Source organism: Strigops habroptila, chromosome 22, assembly GCF_004027225.2.
Source record: "Strigops habroptila isolate Jane chromosome 22, bStrHab1.2.pri, whole genome shotgun sequence".
NCBI classification, from domain to species: Eukaryota; Metazoa; Chordata; class Aves; order Psittaciformes; family Psittacidae; genus Strigops; species Strigops habroptila.
The window spans coordinates 82,378-100,024 of record NC_044298.2 but is presented as its reverse complement, the minus strand read 5'-3'; the positions used below and the strand labels follow the sequence as shown (position 1 = coordinate 100,024).

At 60.4% G+C, this 17,647-nt stretch overlaps 2 protein-coding genes across 5 annotated transcripts; both read left to right on the top strand.

Annotated features, from left to right (window-relative positions):
- Nucleotides 1-1,214: 1,214 nt before the first annotated feature.
- SEMA4A (semaphorin 4A) lies at nucleotides 1,215-9,802 on the top strand. Of its 2 annotated transcripts, none has more exons than XM_030473843.1 (15): nucleotides 1,215-1,322; nucleotides 3,909-4,037; nucleotides 4,939-5,099; nucleotides 5,173-5,235; nucleotides 5,324-5,422; nucleotides 5,733-5,841; nucleotides 5,937-6,053; nucleotides 6,137-6,267; nucleotides 6,717-6,883; nucleotides 6,956-7,106; nucleotides 7,319-7,508; nucleotides 7,605-7,720; nucleotides 7,797-7,957; nucleotides 8,590-8,702; nucleotides 8,789-9,802. In XM_030473843.1, exons 1-15 carry the CDS (start codon nucleotides 1,289-1,291, stop codon nucleotides 9,409-9,411), a joined length of 2,364 nt encoding a protein of 787 aa, XP_030329703.1. In that variant the 5' UTR covers nucleotides 1,215-1,288; the 3' UTR covers nucleotides 9,412-9,802. The 2 variants fall into 2 exon arrangements, with proteins under 2 accessions (XP_030329703.1, XP_030329704.1); XM_030473844.1 differs by lacking the exon at nucleotides 1,215-1,322 and adding an exon at nucleotides 3,336-3,450.
- A 323-nt stretch (nucleotides 9,803-10,125) lies between these two features.
- SLC25A44 (solute carrier family 25 member 44) lies at nucleotides 10,126-16,948 on the top strand. 3 transcript variants are annotated; one of them, XM_030473845.1, is made up of 5 exons: nucleotides 10,126-10,210; nucleotides 11,704-11,814; nucleotides 12,238-12,962; nucleotides 14,258-14,385; nucleotides 14,934-16,948. In XM_030473845.1, the coding sequence occupies exons 3-5, from the start codon at nucleotides 12,341-12,343 to the stop codon at nucleotides 15,123-15,125; spliced, it is 942 nt and encodes a 313-aa protein (XP_030329705.1). In that variant the 5' UTR covers nucleotides 10,126-10,210; nucleotides 11,704-11,814; nucleotides 12,238-12,340; the 3' UTR covers nucleotides 15,126-16,948. The 3 variants fall into 3 exon arrangements, with proteins under 3 accessions (XP_030329705.1, XP_030329708.1, XP_030329706.1); XM_030473848.1 differs by lacking the exon at nucleotides 10,126-10,210 and adding an exon at nucleotides 10,463-10,485; XM_030473846.1 differs by lacking the exon at nucleotides 10,126-10,210 and adding an exon at nucleotides 11,225-11,450.
- Nucleotides 16,949-17,647: the final 699 nt, after the last annotated feature.

Below are 17,647 nucleotides of genomic sequence, written 5' to 3'. Positions count from 1 at the left end.
GCACTGAGCGGCAGGGTCTCTGCGGGAGAGCCTTGGAGCAGCCCTTGGGCTGGGATAGAGCCAGGAATGCCCAGCACATCTGGCGGGAGGTGCCAGGGGCCCCACCAGCCCCACACCGGCCCCCTCCAGGCCCCTGCATGCCCAGGGGGATTAAGGTCAGGTCTCCCTGCTAATCGCAAGGGTGCTTTGAGATGGGAGCTTGAGCCCACTGCCACCCCCCAAGGTTGCACCCCAAGGGGCTGCATGTCATGGGGGGACCCTTGGGGGGACCAAAAGTGGGGGGAGAAGGAGGGGACGTGGCTCAACCCTTGGGGTGGGAAGGGGCCGGGGCAGCTCTGCATCCCCACAGCTTTGGCTAAGCCTTCAAGGCACGAGGCACAAGCTCCTTATGGATCCCAGGCAAAGGCTCCGGAGCACTGGAGCCTCGTGGGAGTGGGGAGCAGCCAAGGGGGAAAAATGGGCTCCTGGATAGGCTCGTTCCCAGCCTGATGCCTTTGGGGTGCTGGTGCCCCCAGCAGGTACCTCCCTGGGGTTCCTCATGCCTGGTCCAGGTTGGAGACAAGGGACTTGCCTGAGGATGTGCAGGGAGGAAGCAGCGGAGGCAGGATCCTGTTTCGGGGTTCCAGCAAGGGGAAGGAGAAGTGGGATCGGGGCAGACTTGCTCTCATGGGAAGTGCCATCGACCAAACTGGGGTGCTGGGGGGTGCTCAGGATGGGGTCCTGTTGATGGGCCAAGAACCCCCTCTGGGGACCCCACCCCCCCAAGCCAGCACGGCTGGTGCGAGGTGGGGGAGTGGGGATGAGGGTCCAGGGATGTGGTGTGCATATGGGGGTGCAGGGATTCAGGGATGCACTGTGGCTGTGGGGGCACAGGGATGGGACTCAGGAATGCAGTGTGGATATGGGGAGGCAGGGATAGGATTCAGGGATACAGTGTGGATATAGGGGGGTGTAGTACAGCCACAGGGGTGCAGAGGTGGGTACAGGGATGCATTGTGGATAAGGGGGTGCAAGGATGGGGGTGCAGGGATGGGGTGCGGGGCCATACTGCAAACAGGGGCAGAGCAAAGCTGGGGTGACACGATGTAGTTATGGGGCAGAGCAGCGTGTCCAAAGCTGGGGGGGGCGCTGCTCAGGGATGTCTGTGCTGTGCGTGTCCCCGCACATGTGCGTGTGTGTGCGCGGTCATACATGTGCCGTGTACACGCGTGTCCGTCCGTGTGTCCGTCCGTGTGTCCGCCCCGAGCCGTTGCCATGGCGACGTGAGCAGCATCCGGCGGCCCCGGGGATGCTCCCGCCAGCCCGGCCCTGGGCTGCCGCAGGTCGGTACCGCCGCGCACGGGGACCGGGGCTCCGCGGGGGCTGCGGGTGGTCGCTATAGCGGGGATGGGCTCTGGGGACCCCCCCAGACCGCCCTGATGCTGCCGGGCGGTGACAAAGGGCCGGAGGTCCCAGCCCCGGGGATCGCTTCCCTGCATCCCGCGTTAGGAGCACCCCCCCCCCCCCTTCATCCCACATCTCCCGCGCACCCCTCCACATCCCTCCGCTACCCCCCAGTTCCCTCCTGTGCATCCTCCCACCTCTTTCTATCCCCACCCTTTGCGTTCCCCACCTCTTGAATCCCTCCCCATCTCCCTGTATTCTCCCCCAGATTCCTCCCCTGCATCCTGCTATATCCTTACTGCATCCTTTGCTTTCCATCTCCCCCACCCCTCCTCCTGCCCGGGCTCTGAGGTGGGGGGGGCGGGAGTAAGGTTGTTCCTGGGTGTTGGAAGCATCTCAGCACCTCTCCATTCCACAGGGATGCTCCTGAGGGGTGACATGCCCCATCCTGGCCAGGATGGATGGGGCTTGGAGCAACCTGCTCTAGTGGAAGGTGTTCCGCCTGTGGCAGGGGGTTGAAGCTGGGGTTTAAGCTCCCTCCCAACCCAAACCATGCTGTGGTTCTATTCTATGACATGGGCAGAGGTTGGGGCCTCCCTGTTCCCTTGCTGAGCACATGGCCTGGGTCTGGCTCCATCCTGGGGCAGCTTAAACCACTCTTTGGAAGGAGAATTTGTGTTTCTTGGCAGCACAACATTCCCTGGCATTGGAGGGAATGTGGAGAGGGGACCCATGGAGCCACGGCCGTGGTGAACCCGGAAGCACCAGGGACAACCAAACTACTCCAGCATTGAGTGGCCCTTGGCGACACTCGCTTCCAAACCCTATCCAGGGAGGCTGTAATGTCCATATGTGCCCCCCTCGCATATGGACCACTTTGGATCCAGAAAGGATGAGGGCCAGGGCTGGGATGGAGCTTCTGGAGCAGCTTCCACCCTGTATCAGATCTGGCTTGTGCTGGGGGGAGGACACAGCCCCACCACGGCCCCCCTGAGCCTTCAGCCTCACCAAGGAGCCTCTTACTCCCTTTCCCATCCCTCCTCCCCCTCCGCCGGCCCCGGTGGCTCCAGCCCAGGGCAGAACAATGCGGCCGGTCCGAGGCTCCGTGTGTCCCCAAGTGGGAAATCCGGGGCAGAGTAACCTACTTTCTGTGCTCACAAGGAGCTTTCTGTCCCAGCCAAGCGAGGTGGTGGGGACAGCGCTGCCCTCCTGGGGCCCGGGGTCCCTGCGGGTGGATGGTGGCACTGGGGGATGCAGGTAAGGAGGCACAGACAGGGCAGGATGCGCCTGGAGTGGGGTATTGGGGTGCTCAGATGTGGCTCTGGCCTTGGGGGGACTCCAGGGCATTGGCTTTGGGGGGTTCCTCGCCCCGGAGCTGCCTGGGGTGAAGGATGGAGCCTGCCCGAGCCCTAGTTCATGGGGGGCAATGTCCAGCCCCATGGCCTGGTTTTAAGGGGTAATGCTCAGCCCTATGGCACTGTTTTCAGGGGTGATGCTCAGCCCCATGGCGCTGCTTTTAGAGGGGTGATGCTCGCCCTGTAGGGCTTTTTGGAGGGTGCAATGTCCAGCCCATAGCACTGTTTTAGGGGGTGATGCTCAGCCCCATAGCATTGTTTTAGGAGGTGATGCTCAGCCCCATGGCACTGTTTTAGGGGGTGATGCTCAGCCCCATGGGGCCATTCGCAGGAACGATGCTCAGCAGAAAAACCACCATTGCTTCACCCTCGCTCCAAAGCCAGGCGGGAACCCGGGCACTGGGACACCCCGTTCCCCCCCAGCAGGAGGAGCAGCAGCACCGCAGCTCCCATCCCGGCTCCCTCCACCAGGCTCCGCAGGGCGGGCGCGGAGCAGGCTGAGGCTCGTCCCCTTCCAGCAGGACTTTCTGGTTCCCGCAGTCGCTGCCGGGGCAGCGCTGGGCTGGGCCGGGCCCCAACTGCGCTGGGAGCCCCGTCCTGGGACCAGCACCGGGCATGGGGCCGGGGGGCGCTTCTGGCCGCATCACCCGCTGGGTGATGATGATGGCCCAGGGGTGGAGGTGAAGCGGCTCCGTCCTCGCCCGCCGGAGAGGTAAAGCTGCTCCGTGGGGACACGGTGGCTGCTCCAAAGGGACCACGGGGTCCTCAAGGCGCTGTTTTGAAGGGGTGATGCTCAGCTCCGTGGAGCTGTTTGTGGGGACAGTGCCCAGCCCCATGGGGAGGGCTTTCCCTGTTGCTTCTAGCAAGAGGGGCAAAAAGAGTTGGAAGGGGTGGGGGTGTTCCATGGTTTATACCCACACACCCTCCTATGGACCCTGTGGCCACTGATGGAGCCACACGGAGGGGTCCCAGAAGGACATAGGGATGGCACCGCCTGTGCCGCGGTGAGAATGGGACTCTCTGCCTCACACTTGGGGGTCACACGTGTCTCGATGCATTGAGGCCCCACGGCCCCCCCGCGCCGGGTGCTGGTTCCCCCTCGTGTCATTTCCGCCCCAGGGACACGCGGTGCCAGCGCCGCGGGGCTCTGATCCCCCATCCTTCCCGCAGGGATGGTGCCGGGACGCTCCATGGGGGCCCCCCCGCTGCCCCCCAACGCCCTGCGCCTGCTCTGGGCACTGCTGGTGCCGGTTGCGCTGCTCTGCGCCGAGCCCCGGCCCCGCGCCACCTTCCACAGCGGTGAGTGAGGGCAGGGAGAGGGATCGGGACGGGCTGGGGGACACCATCGGCATCATGGGGTCACGGGATAGGTTGGGATGAAGGGACCTTAAAGCTCCTCCAGTTCCACCCAGGGACACCTTCCACTAGAACAGGTCGTTGGGTTGAGGATCCATCCATGGGCTGCTCTCCATCACCTCCCCCCCTCCCATTCCCCCTCGTTTTGGCAGTGGGAAGGTGGTGGTGGGGCTGGGGACCTTCTGCTGTGTCCCGAGTACCACGACAGGGTGGCACAAGGGTGATGCAAAGGGTGACCACAGGGGCCGATGGAGTGAGGCTGGTTGGTACCCAAACCCCTTTGGGAGTGGGATGCTGGGCGCACCCCAGGGTACCAGCTCTACCACAGAGACTTCTGTGCCCTGCCGAGGCCCTTGGCCCTGCTGCCACTTCCACTTCCCCATGCAGCCATTCCGAGAAGTGCAACACTTCCCTCTGCTCTCTCCCTGTTTCCGTGGTTGATGGGGGCAAACAAGAAGCTTGAGACCATCAGGGAGGGCTTGGAACCCCCCCCCCCAAGTTGTCCCCTTAGGATGATGGATCCCCCAGACCATGGCCATGGTCATGGGCAGCGCTGGCAGCCCAACAGGGGACAATGAACACCCCATTTCTAACAGGACACCGACCCGGTGTCACAGGGTGAGGCGTGCTCAGGGACATCCAGCTCCTGCAGCAGGACCTGGAGGGGACAGCAGGGAGCTGAGGATAGTGATGGGGTGACCATGGAGGAAGCAGCTCCCCCCATTTCGTATGTGAGAGCTGCCACATCCGCACCTCCCCGGTGGTGCCACATCCGGGCTTGACGGTGGCACCGGGACCTCTCTGGGTGGCCCTTGGCACTTGTCACCCTTCCCTCTCTGCCCAGGGGACCCCCGGCGGACCCTGACCCACTTCAGCCAGGCCAATGTCTTGCACTACGACATCTTCCTCCTGAGTGAGGATGAGGAGGAGCTGTACGTGGGGGCACGGGACAGGGTGCTGGCCCTCGCCGTCGGCACCCCCGGCACCATCCGCGCCAAGGCCTCGGTGAGCAGCAGCTTTGGGGTGATGCCCTTGGCCGTGCCTCAGTTTCCCCACTCATCTCCCTTCCCTCCAACAGATAACGTGGGGACCCACGGCCGAGAAAACCTCCCAGTGTGCTTTCAAGAAGAAGAGCCAGGAGGTGGGACAGCACCATGGGGTTTGGGGGGGTCCCATAGGGGCTACGGGGTGCTCAGCCCCTCACTTCTTACTCTTCCCCCCCACTGCAGACCGAGTGTTTCAACTTCATCCGGGTGCTGGTGCCCCTGAACCAGACCCACCTCTATGTGTGTGGGACCTACGCCTTCAGCCCCGCGTGCACCTACATCGTGAGTGTGCCCCTCAGAGGAGGGTGGGGATAAGGGGGGGGGGGCAGCATCCTGCAGGATGGGGTATTGGAGCTTCATTGCATCCCAGGATGTCCCCTGGGATGTGGGGTGCTGGGTACCCCCTGCCGTTGGGGTTATAGAAGCCCGTGGTGCCTCTAAGCACGCTGCCATGGATGGAGGTGGTGAAGCCCTGGTTTGGGGTCCCTCAGGTGACCCCAGGCTTGCCCCTGCCTCAGTTTCCCCACCTGCCCAGGGACTCCCCAGCCATTTCTGTGCACTTTGGGGCTGATCCTTCTCCCCGTCCCCACAGCTCCTGGAGAACTTCACGCTGGTGTCCAACAGCAGAGGACAACCCTTCCTGGATGGGAAGGGCCAGTGCCCCTTCGACCCGCAGCACACCTACACGGCCCTGCTGGTGGGTGAGTACGGGGCTGGTGGCCCCTATGGGTGGGCACCCATTGCTGGGGTGGGATGGAGGCTGATGGAGAGGGGCGGTCCCGGTGTCCCCATGCAGAGGGTGAGCTCTACGCCGGCACCATGAACAACTTCCAAGGCAACGAGCCCATCATCTCCCGCTCGCTGGGCAGCAGGACCCTGCTCAAGACAGATGCTTTCCTCCGCTGGCTTTCGGGTGAGCAAAGGGGACAACCCTTGGGAGAACCCCCCCGGAACCCTCCTTGTGCCACCACCAGCTCCTCACCCGCTCCCCCACAGCCGACGCTGCCTTCGTGGCCTCCTTCAGCATCCCTCGAGATGACAAAGTCTACTTCTTCTTCGAAGAGACCGCTGAGGAGTTTGACTTCTTCGAGCGGCTCCTGGTGCCGCGGGTGGCGCGTGTCTGCAAGGTGGGTGCATCACCCCTTGTCCTATCGCTCCAGTCCCTGATGAAGGTCCCTCTCCAGCATCCTTGTAGCCCCCTTCAGACACTGGGAGCTGCTCTGAGTTCTCCACTCAGCTTCTCTTCTCCAGGCTGAACAGCCCCAATGTTCTCAGCCTGTCTCCTACAGGAGCTGCTCCAGCCCCTGCTCATCCTCCTGGCCTCCTCTGGGCTTGCTCCAACAGTTCTGATGACAGAAGATGATGTTGGAGGATGAGGATGGAGGATGATGATGTTGGAGTATGATGATGTTGGAGGATGATGATGTTGGAGAATGATGATGTTGGAGGATGAGGATGGAGGATGGCAATGGAGAATGATAATAAAGGACGATGATGGTGGATGATGACGGAGGATGATGACAGGGGTACCCAGCTCCTGCCACCTTGGTGCTGAGCATCCCCCCATCTCCCGCAGAGCGATGTCGGTGGGGACAAGGTGCTGCAGAAGAAGTGGACAACGTTCCTCAAGGCCCAGTTGCTGTGTTCACAACCCGGCCACTTCCCCTTCAATGTCATCCATCACGCCTTCGCCCTGCCCCAGCCGGGCGGCGCTGACTTCTACGCCGTCTTCACCTCGCAGTGGTGAGTGCCGGCACCCAGGGGTGCTGCGGGTGCCCCTGGGGTGCACCCATGGGCACCGTGCTGTCCCCACAGGCAGGAGGGCAGGGCGGGCAGCGCTGCCGTCTGTGCCTACAGCCACGAGGAGCTGGAGAAGGTCTTCGAGGGCAAATACAAGGAGCTGAACAAGGAGAGCTCCCGCTGGACCGTCTATGGTGGCCCCGACATGAGCCCCCGGCCCGGCAGCGTGAGTGGGACAAGACCCATCCCTGAGGGATGCTGCTGATCCCTATGGGGAAGGGTTTTGCTGTTCCAGTTTGCTCCTACTGGAGTGAAATGGTGTCATGAGAGGGATGGGAAAGATGGGAAAGGGAGAAGGTCCCATCACATCCAATGATGCTGTCCCCCTCCCCGTGCCTCAGTTTCCCCATGCCAGCGCTGACTCCTCTCTCCCCACAGTGCTCCATGGGTCCCTCCTCTGACAAAGCCCTCACCTTCATGAAGGACCATTTCCTGATGGATGGGAAGGTGTCACCCACCCAGGGGCGGCCGCTGCTGGTGAAGACGGACGTCACCTACACACGTATCGTGGTGGATGAGACCCGCGGTGCCTCGGGGACCATCTACCGTGTCCTGTTCCTGGCCACGGGTGAGTTTATGTTGGGGGTACATGCACAGGGTCACCCCTCCCAACCCTTCCCTTGGTGTCCCCAAACCCACCCACGATGTCCCTTGTGCCCCACAGCGGATGGGTTCCTGCACAAAGCCGTGGAGCTGCCCGGAGCTCCCCACATCGTGGAGAGCATCCAGCTCTTTGGAACACCGGAGCCAGTGAAGAACCTACTGCTGGCCCCGGGGAAGGTACAGGGGATGGGGATGGGACAAGAACCCACCCCAAAGCTGGGATAGGCTCAACCCTGCTCCTCTCCCTCCAAAGGGCATCCTCTACGTGGGTTACTCCGGTGGCGTCCTCCAGGTGCCGTTGGCCAACTGCAGCCTGCACCGGAGCTGTGCTGAGTGCGTGCTGGCGCGGGACCCCTACTGCGGCTGGAACAGCGCCGAGGGGTCCTGCCAGCCCACCCGCGGCGCCCAGGACACGTGAGCCGGGATGAGGGTGGGAAAAGGGATGTGGAGCGGGAGCAGCGGGTCATGGAGGGGATCCTGCCCCTCTGTGAGCCCCCCCCTGCATCCTCCATCCAGCTCTGGGGCAGCAACACCCTGGGGACGTGGAGCTGTTGGAGCGAGGCCAGAGGAGGCCCCAGAGCTGCTGCGAGGGCTGGAGCAGCTCTGCTCTGGAGCCAGGCTGAGAGAGCTGGGCTGGGGCAGCCTGGAGAAGAGAAGGCTCCTGAAGGGGAGACCTTAGAGCAGCTCCAGTGCCTAAAGGGGCTCCAGGAAACCTGGAGAGGGGCTTAGGACAAGGGATGGAGGGACAGGACAAGGGGAATGGCTTTAACCTGCCAGAGGGGAGATCGGGATGGGATCTTGGGCAGAAGCTCTTCCCTGTGAGGGTGCTGAGGCGCTGGCACAGGGTGCCCAGAGAAGCTGTGGCTGCCCCATCCCTGGCAGTGTTCAAGGCCAGGTTGGACACAGGGGCTTGGAGCAACCTGCTCCAGTGGAAGGTGTCCCTGCCCGTGGCAAGGGTTGGAGCTGGAGGAGCTTTAAGCTCCCTTCATCCCAACCCATCCCATGATCCTGTGATCTCTGATGCTGATGCCGCTCTCCCACCACAGGAGCACGTGGCTGCAGGACATCGAGGCAGAGAGCCCGGCCACCCTGTGCCACCGCGGCCGGAGCGTGGCCATGCCCCGCGCATGGGGAGCACCGGAGGACCCCACCGCAGAGAGTTGAGTGTGGGGACACAGCGGGATGGGGGGGACACACGCAGGATGGGGACCCCATCACCCCACTGTCCCCCTCTGTACCCCACAGGGCTCACCCCGCCGCTTAACGCCGTGGTCCGCCTGCCCTGTCCCCATCCCTCCGCACTGGCCACCTACCACTGGCAGCAGCCCCACGGGGACCGCGGGGACACAGCGCTGCTGCCCGACCACACGCTGGTTGTCATCATGCAGCGGGGGACCGCGGGCACCTACAAATGCCAGGCCACTGAGAACGGCTACACATGGACCGTGGCTCATTACCAGCTCCGGGACCCCAGCGGGGCCACCCCACCGCCGGACGGGCTGGCTGAGGACGGGCTGCCCTGGGGGTCCTCTGGGGCCCCCCGCTCGTACTGGCCCCAGTTTGTCACTGTCACCGTGCTGCTGGCTGTGACGCTGGCCGCGGTCGCCTGCTTGGCTCTCCTCGCCTACCATGAGCAGCTCAAAGCCAGGAGCAAGGTTCGGGGGTGCAGCGCGCCCCACAGCCCCCCAACACAGCGCCGGGAGAAGGTGCCCCTCAATGGGGGCACCGGGGAGCCCGCGGCACCCGGAGGTACCACGGAGGAGGAGGAGGAGGAGGAGGAAGGCTCCCAACCCTGCTGCCTCCAGCTTGATGGGGACATCGATGCTGATAACAACAGGCTCCGTGTCCCCATGGGGGGCCCAGCGTGACGGTGCCACCGGGACGGGGAGCAATGGTGGGGGGGGATGTGGGGTGAATGTGAAGGGTTTGGGGGTTAATTTAACACACCCAACGTAACGTTTTGGGGTGGGGGCAGCGAAGGGGGTGGGATGGGGGGCACAGGGATAGGGATGAGGACGGTGCCGTTAGTGTCACCCCACGGAACAACCCCTGGTGCCCCATGTGCAACCCTGGGTGCTGAGCAATGGGAGGGGGGGGCACCCCACGGCCCTGCCCCACAGCCACCTGCCGTGGGGCGACTGTGGGGATGGAGCCTCCCCCCGCCCCGTCGGATGCTGTCGAGCCGCTGTTTTGGAAGCTGTAAATTTTCCTTGTCTTTGTACATTCGATGTTTTGTATTAAACACAAAAAGGAAAGAAACACCCCCCCCCCCCCCCAACCCTCCCCCGGCCTCGCGCAACACGAGGGCGCGCGCGTGCACGGCTATGGAGCTGGAATTCGGCGCTGGCCCTTTAAGAACAGGGCGCGGAAGGGGGGGTGAGGAGGGAGGGTTCGGATGTGCGCATGCGCATTCCGTTCCCCCATACGTCCTTCCCAGGATGCCGCCATCTTTACTGAGGGCGGAAGTAACGTTTTCCGTCCCTCCGCCGCGCCAACACCGCCCTCTTCCGGCGCGGCTTCAGCCCTTTTCCAAGATGGCACCGGTTCTCTGGCGCTGATTGGTCGAGCGGCGCCGCGCCGCTGGCACTTCATTTCCGGCCGGTGTCAGCCGAGCCGCCATGGGGCGGGGGGAGCGGCGGGACCGGGCGGCGGCGGCGCGGCCGCGGGGTGAGGGGAGGCGGCAGCCCCGGGGGGCGCCCGCGGCGGGGGGGGGGGGGGTGGCGGAGCGGCGGAGCGGGTCGGTGCCGATAGAGCCCGGAGGTGGGGGGGGGGGGTTGTGCTGCGGGAGCCCTCCGTGGGGGGGACACGGGACACGGCAGCGCCGTGGAACCGGGGCCGCGGATCCGCGCAGTGACCTTGAGCGGGGCCGGTGCCCGGCGCGTCCCGTTTGCCCGCGGGGTTGGCGCAGGTCGGGTGTAAGCGGCGGGGGCTCTGCCCGCGGGGTAAGGGGGTGATTTGGGGACGGGGCGGGGGGGGCAGCGTGAGGCTCTGCCCCGTCGCTGGCAGCGGGGGGGAGGTTTGGGCCCGCGTCCGTGCTGCGGGTGAAGGAGGGTGATGGAAGGGCTGGAAAGGGAGTTTGTGCCCGCTCGGAGCCGTGCGGAGCGGGTCAGAGCCTTCCCCTGGGAGCGGTTTGGGGGGGCTGGGACTTTCCCACTTCAGAGGATCTCCAAAGGCAGCCACGTGCAGTGAGCGGGGCTTGGAAAGGCTTCGGGATGCTTCCCAAAGGCATTAGTATGCCAAGCAGGACACCTCCGTGGCCAGCGCTACACAAAGGGCCTTGTCTGGAGCTTCCAAAGCATCACATTTAGATACAGCGGAACCAAAAGCAGTTTGGGGAGCGGGTGGATGGGGAAAAGGGAGGTAAATTGGGGGGGTTCGTACTGAGTTGGGGTCTGAGACTGAAGCTGGGTCCTGTAGGTGGTAGCACAGAGCAGTGAGGAAGCAGCAGCAGCAGTTCCTTTTCCATCCGTCTCCCCAAAAGTACTTGAAGCTCCTAGCGGGAGGTGGGACTAGTTCCGGGGGGGTTGGGACTGGAGGAGCTTTAAGGTCTCTTCCAACCCAAACCAGCTTTTTTGGCAGCTTTTTTTTTTGCTATGGAAGGAAAGTTCCTGTGGTTTCCTGTTGGGTTGGTGCTTTCAGGTGCTTTTCTCTCTTGGCTTGGACTCTGCAAGGAGTTTGCCTCATTCCAAGCTTGGTTAATGCACCCAGTGAGAACCAAGTGGTGGAACCACCAAGAGTCTTGTCTCGGAGAAGCACTTGGTGGTGACGGGGAGAGCAGTGGTAGCGCCCTGGGGCAGGGGGGGTCTGCTGCAGGAGGCTCTGCCTCCCCAACCCGCAGCTCCTGGTGCTCTGAATGCTGCCAAAGCCGGGAGGAAGGCACTCTGTGAGGGTGGACTTTGCTCACAGGGTGAGTTGCTGCTCAGCTGTGACTTTAACCCTCTTCTTCTCAGGGTCTTGGTCGTTAACCTGCAGGCTCTGTGAGGCTGTTTGCATTGCTCTTGTTCTGTTGGGTCTCCTGTTTTCACAACCTCCTCTTCCCTGGTTTCTGTCAGCTTCCAGGTTTGGAAGGTCCAAATGGAAATGCCCCAGGAAAATGGGTCTGATTTGTGCAGGGAATCTGGGAACGCAAAAGGAAACTTGTCATTTCCTTCCTTGTGCAGAGCCTGGAACTGAAAATTGATGTCCTGACATCTCAGAGCATCCCAAATCCGGAATGACTGGGGAGAAGCTGCTTTCGTTGACTACTTGGATTCCTGCGTGTCTGTTCAGAGGTGATGCTTCCCATTGGAGCAGTGTTCTTCCTCCATGGATCATGGAATCATGGAATGGGTTGGGTTGAAGGGACCTTAAAGCTTCTCCAGTTCCAACCCCCTGCCATGGGCAGGGACATCTTCCACTAGAGCAGGTTGCTCAAGCCCCTGTGTCCAACCTGGCCTTGAACACTGCCAGGGATGGGGCAGCCACAGCTTCTCTGGGCACCCTGTGCCAGCGCCTCAGCACCCTCACAGGGAAGAGCTTCTGCCCAAGATCCCATCCCGATCTCCCCTCTGGCAGGTTAAAGCCATTCCCCTTGGCCTGTCCCTCCATCCCTTGTCCAAAGCCCCTCTTCAGGTTTCCTGGAGCCCCTTTAGGCACTGGCAGACTTTAGGTGACTGAAGTGCTTCATCAGCTCCTCAAAGTGTCTCTCGTTTCAGATGCCAGCACTTCCCAATCTAGCCACTGGTGCTGAGCTTGGATCTGCTCTGTCCTGCTGAGGTAGGTCTGGGCCATCCCACCTCTCCTGGCCTCCAAGGAGTCATGGAGGACAAACGCAACATCCCCATCATTGAGTGGGAGCACTTGGACAAAAGGAAGTTCTACGTGTTTGGGATCTGCATGACGATGATGATCCGCGTGAGCGTTTACCCCTTCACGCTCATCCGCACCCGGTTACAGGTTCAGAAGGGCAAGAGCTTGTACAAGGGGACTTTTGATGCCTTTGTGAAGATCCTGCAGACAGAAGGGACAGCCGGGCTCTATCGTGGCTTCTTGGTCAACACCTTCACCCTCATCTCAGGCCAGTGCTACGTGACGACCTACGAGCTCACCCGCAAGTACGTGTCGCGCTACAACAACAACAACGCTGTCAAGTCTCTGGTGGCGGGGGGCTCGGCCTCCCTGGTGGCCCAGAGCATCACGGTGCCCATCGATGTCATCTCCCAGCACCTCATGATGCAGAGGAAAGGGGAGAGCATGGGCAGGTTCAAGGTGCAGAACCAGGATGGCAAACGGCTCTTGGTCTTTGGCCAAACCAAGGACATCATTGTACAGATCTTCAAGGCCGATGGCTTTAGAGGCTTCTACAGGGGTTACGTGGCCTCACTGCTCACCTACATCCCCAACAGTGCAGTCTGGTGGCCCTTCTACCATTTCTATGCTGGTAAGTGAAGGGAGACTTACCCCAGAAGTTGCTCCAACTGACTCTGAGACTGTGGGCCCAGCATGATTTGCTTTTTCTCTTTGATTTGGGGGGGGAGCAGAACCTGCCTTGAAACAAATCAAATCCTGTGGCTGTTGGGTTTAGCCTTCTCTTCCACTAATCCCAAATAATGCTTGCTTTCTGCATGGAAGGCTGTTGTCTGGCAATGGGCAGGGTTTTGAAGCCACTGTGCAAGTACAGTTCCAGCTCACGCAGACTCAGGGGTCTCAGTGGTGACAAAAAGACTTCTTAGGGCCACAAATCCTGTAGCAAAACCAAAGAGGTAAAGGCCAAATGTGCCATGATTCTGTGTCTCGAGATGGTGCTTCGGTTCCTGTAGCTCTAAAACTGGCACCAAGCCTTGGGCTATAAAACTACACTTGGTTGAACTTCGTTTCTCTAAGTTTCTCTCCCTTAGTTTCTCTGATGTTCTCTCCAGCTCAGCTCTGGTAATCCTTAGGGTGTTCCCGACTACTGAAGGTACTGCCCAGCCAAGATAATTTGCCTCTTTCAGATGGGTGCTGCCTGCTGCAAGTGGAAATGAAGATGCTGCTGTATGAAGCCCCCAGGGCAGTGCCTCTTTGCTGGCCCCTGGCCCTGTGCTGGGCTCCGCTGGCAGCAGCAGGAGGTCGCTGAACCCTCCCCAGGGCTCAAAGTGCAGTGCTGGCAGGGTGCTCTTTGGGTGCTGAGGTGCTGAACAGAGCAGCTCCCTTCCCTCCACCCAGCACCCAAAGGAACTGGGGCTTTTACACTGGCTTTGGGACAACTTGAATGGGTGGGAGATTGAAATTCCCCTTTGCTGAGGAGCAGAATGAGGGAATCCCTGGGATGAGCTGGACATATTCCTTAGGGATCCCACAGCAGGATCCCTGTGGAGATATCGATGTGCCCACTGGTAGCTCCAGCTTTCTGGATCTGTGGGAATCTGCAGACATTCCTGAGAGCCTCGTCTAAAAGCTTCCCCCAGCCCTTTAAAGGAGGGGGGAGTGTTTCGATGGTTTGGGGCCGTACGAGCTCATTCTGCCCTCTTTGCCCAGCATGGCTGAGGTTTGAGCTGCTTAGAAGCTGGCTGCTGGAGCACTGGCGTGTTTATGGGCTTGCTCCCTGCCCTTTGCTAACTCGATGTAGAAAGCAGCACTTAGACACACTGTGGGAGGAGGTGAAGCAGGGATCCTGGGTCTGAGTGAGGAGGGGGAGCTGAGGAGCTGCTTGAACAGCCGCTTGCACTGATGCTTGACTCTCTTTTCCATTCCCAGAACAACTTTCTAGCTTGACTCCTAAAGACTGTCCCCATCTCCTCCTTCAAGCTATATCTGGGCCACTTGCAGCTGCAACAGCTTCAACACTCACCAACCCCATGGATGTCATCAGGGCTCGGGTTCAGGTGAGAGCTCAGCCTGCTCAGCACGTCTGTCTGCAGCACCAGCAGGAAGCAGGGTGGGGTTTGGGCTCAGCTCTTTGATCTCTGTGGTTTCAGGTGAGCTGCTCTCCTCCTCTCTCTGCTTGGATGGGCTCTTTTGGCCTAGATCTCTCGCTGCTTCATTAGCACTCAGCATTAATAGGGCGCAGCTCGAGTAGCAAGGCTGGATTTGCCTACCTGGGCTGCTCCACATGAGGTTCCCCAGCAGCTGTGGCCTCCTTCACATAAGGAGACACTTAAAAGTGTCAATTTGAGTGAGACTTGAGCTGTTGCTCAAGGGTTCATCCAGCCCCTTCTGGATGGGGGCGGATGGGAGGAAGCAGGAGACAGGTCTAAGACCCCACTTGCTGCTGCCTCTTTAGGACTTCTTGCCTTTTCCCCCCCACTTAGGGAGTCCTGGAGCCTAGATCAAGGCTGATGTGTGGCTTCTAGAGCCTTCAGTTGGAGCAGAACCCCAGAGCAGCTCAGGCTGACGCTTGGCAGCTCTGTGAATGCTTGTTCTGGCTTTGCAGGTGGAAGGCAAGAGCTCCATCATCCTCACGTTCAAACAGCTCATGGCAGAGGAAGGTCCCTGGGGCCTGACAAAGGGCCTCTCCGCCCGTATCATCTCAGCTACTCCTTCCACCATCGTCATCGTGGTGGGCTATGAAACTCTGAAGAAGCTGAGCCTCCGCCCAGAGCTGGTGGATTCAAGACACTGGTAGAGGCAAGTGGTGAAGAGAAACCTTCCTTTGCACCCTCGGTTGGACCGTCCTGGTGGAGAGCTTGAGGGTAGGAGAAGCTGCTGCCTTCTCCTTTGTCTCCAGCCGGTTTCACAGAACAAGGCAGAACCAAGAGCACCTGCAGCTCGCCTCTTCGGGTTCGCCTGTCACCCAGTGCTCTGCTGCAAACCATCAGGATGTGACCTTTGGCAACGCAGTTTGCCCGTGACGCTTTGTCCAGGAGCACATCCTGGCCCCACCTTCCTTCCCGTAGGGGGGTTTTAGGTGAAAGACTTCCCTGGCTGGAGCCAAAAGCCAGCTTCAGTTGTTCTAATCGTTGCCAAGCTGCCGCGGAGGAGAGGGCAGCACACGGCAGCAAGAGCCCTCTCGTGGGTTGGCTGCTCACTGCACTTGTCCTGTGGGAAGCTGGAAGATCCAGCCCCGTTTCTCCAGTCACCCACGTTGATTTCTAGATGTGAGTAACCTGGAACCACTTCAGCCCTTCTTTGAGGCGATCTGTAACATCCCCTTTTTGTATGCACTCAGAAAATGGTTTCCTATCTCTCATCCTTCAAACAGCAAAACAGGAGTCGAGCTGTTTGTAACCACCTGGTGGCAGTTTGGACACTCAACCTGTGCTTTTAATCTGGTGTTATTTAATGTTTTTATCTTAGGGACGCTGCTTCTGATTTCGGGGGGGACTGAGTGGTTGTGCTGTGGCCTTGTTCAACGTGTCAGTAGTGCATGTTCAGGGTGGCCGCTGCCACTTCCCACCTTTTCCTTAGTTGAAGCACAAACAAGGGTGGCGTTTGGAAGCTTGTGCTGCCGGCACGAGAGTGAGTTGAGCTCCAACTGGATGTGAGGTGGGGAAGGAAGAAACCTTGGACTGGCTTTTGATCCAGTTCCAACCTGGTTGACGTGTTCATATTGAATAAGAAGTGATGGGTCACTAATACTTTGTACGTTTAAATCCTGCTTCTCCTGTTTGGGAAGGGCAGGGATGACTCTTTGCACTGTCGTGCTGGATCAAAACCTTAAGCCATGCTCCTGTGTTTTTTAACCTGCAATCGAGTGACGAAGCAAGAGGGGAGGAGAAGGGCTGACGGGGTTGCTTTGGCTCTCAGTAGTTGAGGTTTGCCGCTCCTCATGCCATGGTGCTCATCCCAGGTAGGTGGACACCTGCGAGGGGAGGGATGCACCTCCACAGCACGGGGGGGTCGCTGCCTCTCATCATCTTGCTGCTGGAATTCTTGGTTGCAGCATTGGTCCTGCTGCGCTGTGGCTCCTGCCAGGCTCTTGGCTGCCTTTTCACGCCAGCAGAGACTGCCTGGGCCACAGCTGCTGCTGGAGGTGCCAAAATGCTGCTGACGATGGACCGAGGCTTGTGCCATGAGGTGCAGAACTGGGTTCGAAGACGTGGTACTCATGAGTGGGGTTGCAGATGAGGCAGGAAAGGCCTTTTAATCCCACCTTTGTGTCTTGCAGCATTAAAGAAGGTGGTGATGCACTCTGCAAGCTGCTCCTCTCTTGCCTTTTTGTTGGTTCTTTCTGTAATAGCAGAGTGCTCTTCCAGAGTGGAACAGCAGCACCTCAAGGCTTGCAGGGGCCCTCCCGAGCGTGTGGTAGCCCCGTTCTCACACAAAGGTGGTACTAATCCTGGTTTAAAATCAAAACTAACCATCAGGCTCTGGTGGGTACCAGCAGGGTAAGTGTCTGTGTGTGGTGGGGAAGTGGCAGCACGGATGTAGGGACTTTCCAGCTTCATGTTCCTCTCGTAACCAGCGAAGTTCTTGACAACTAATAAACTTCAGAGACCTTCGATGTGATGCCTGGGTTTAAAAGCGTGGTTGTGCTGAGGGAGCCTGATGGTTTCTGTCCTCTCACAGCTATTCCTGCTTGGGTTTGATGCTTTTCCTCCCGAGGGGCCTGGCCAGCAGAGGGGAAGCAGTGGCAGTGACTGCGCACGGAGCTGAACAAGCTGGAAAAATACCAGCCTAAAGCACATGGAGTACCTGAAACTGTGCATCAAGCAAGCGCAAACCCCCCGGAGGCATCCAGGGCCAGGCTGGATGTGGGTTTGGGCAACCTGGTCTGGTTGGAGATGTCCCTGCTCGTTGCAGGGGGTGGACTGGATGAGCTTCGGGGGTCCCTTCCCACCCAAACTGCTCTGTGAGTCTGTGATCCCCCTTCCCCAATGCGGTGAGTTCTGGTTGGCTCCTGCGAGCACTGTCTTAAGAGAAAACTGCTTTTGCCTCTCTCCGTGTGCTCAGCGGGGCTCGTTCACCCGCCTTGGGACGGCTCAGTTCTGCTTCATGAGTGACAGTACAGGGAGGGAGCGGGGGGGGGGGTCCCGTGGGCTCCCAGGACGGTTTATTGTAGCCATTGCCCTGCCTCAGGCCCTGCCTCGCTGCTTCCCGCCGGGACGCGGCCGATGGAGCGTTAACCCCCGGGGGGCGTTTGGGCACATTCGCGTTTTTTACCGTTTGAGCAGTTTTCCAGCGTCCCGGGGCCGAGCCACGCCCGCC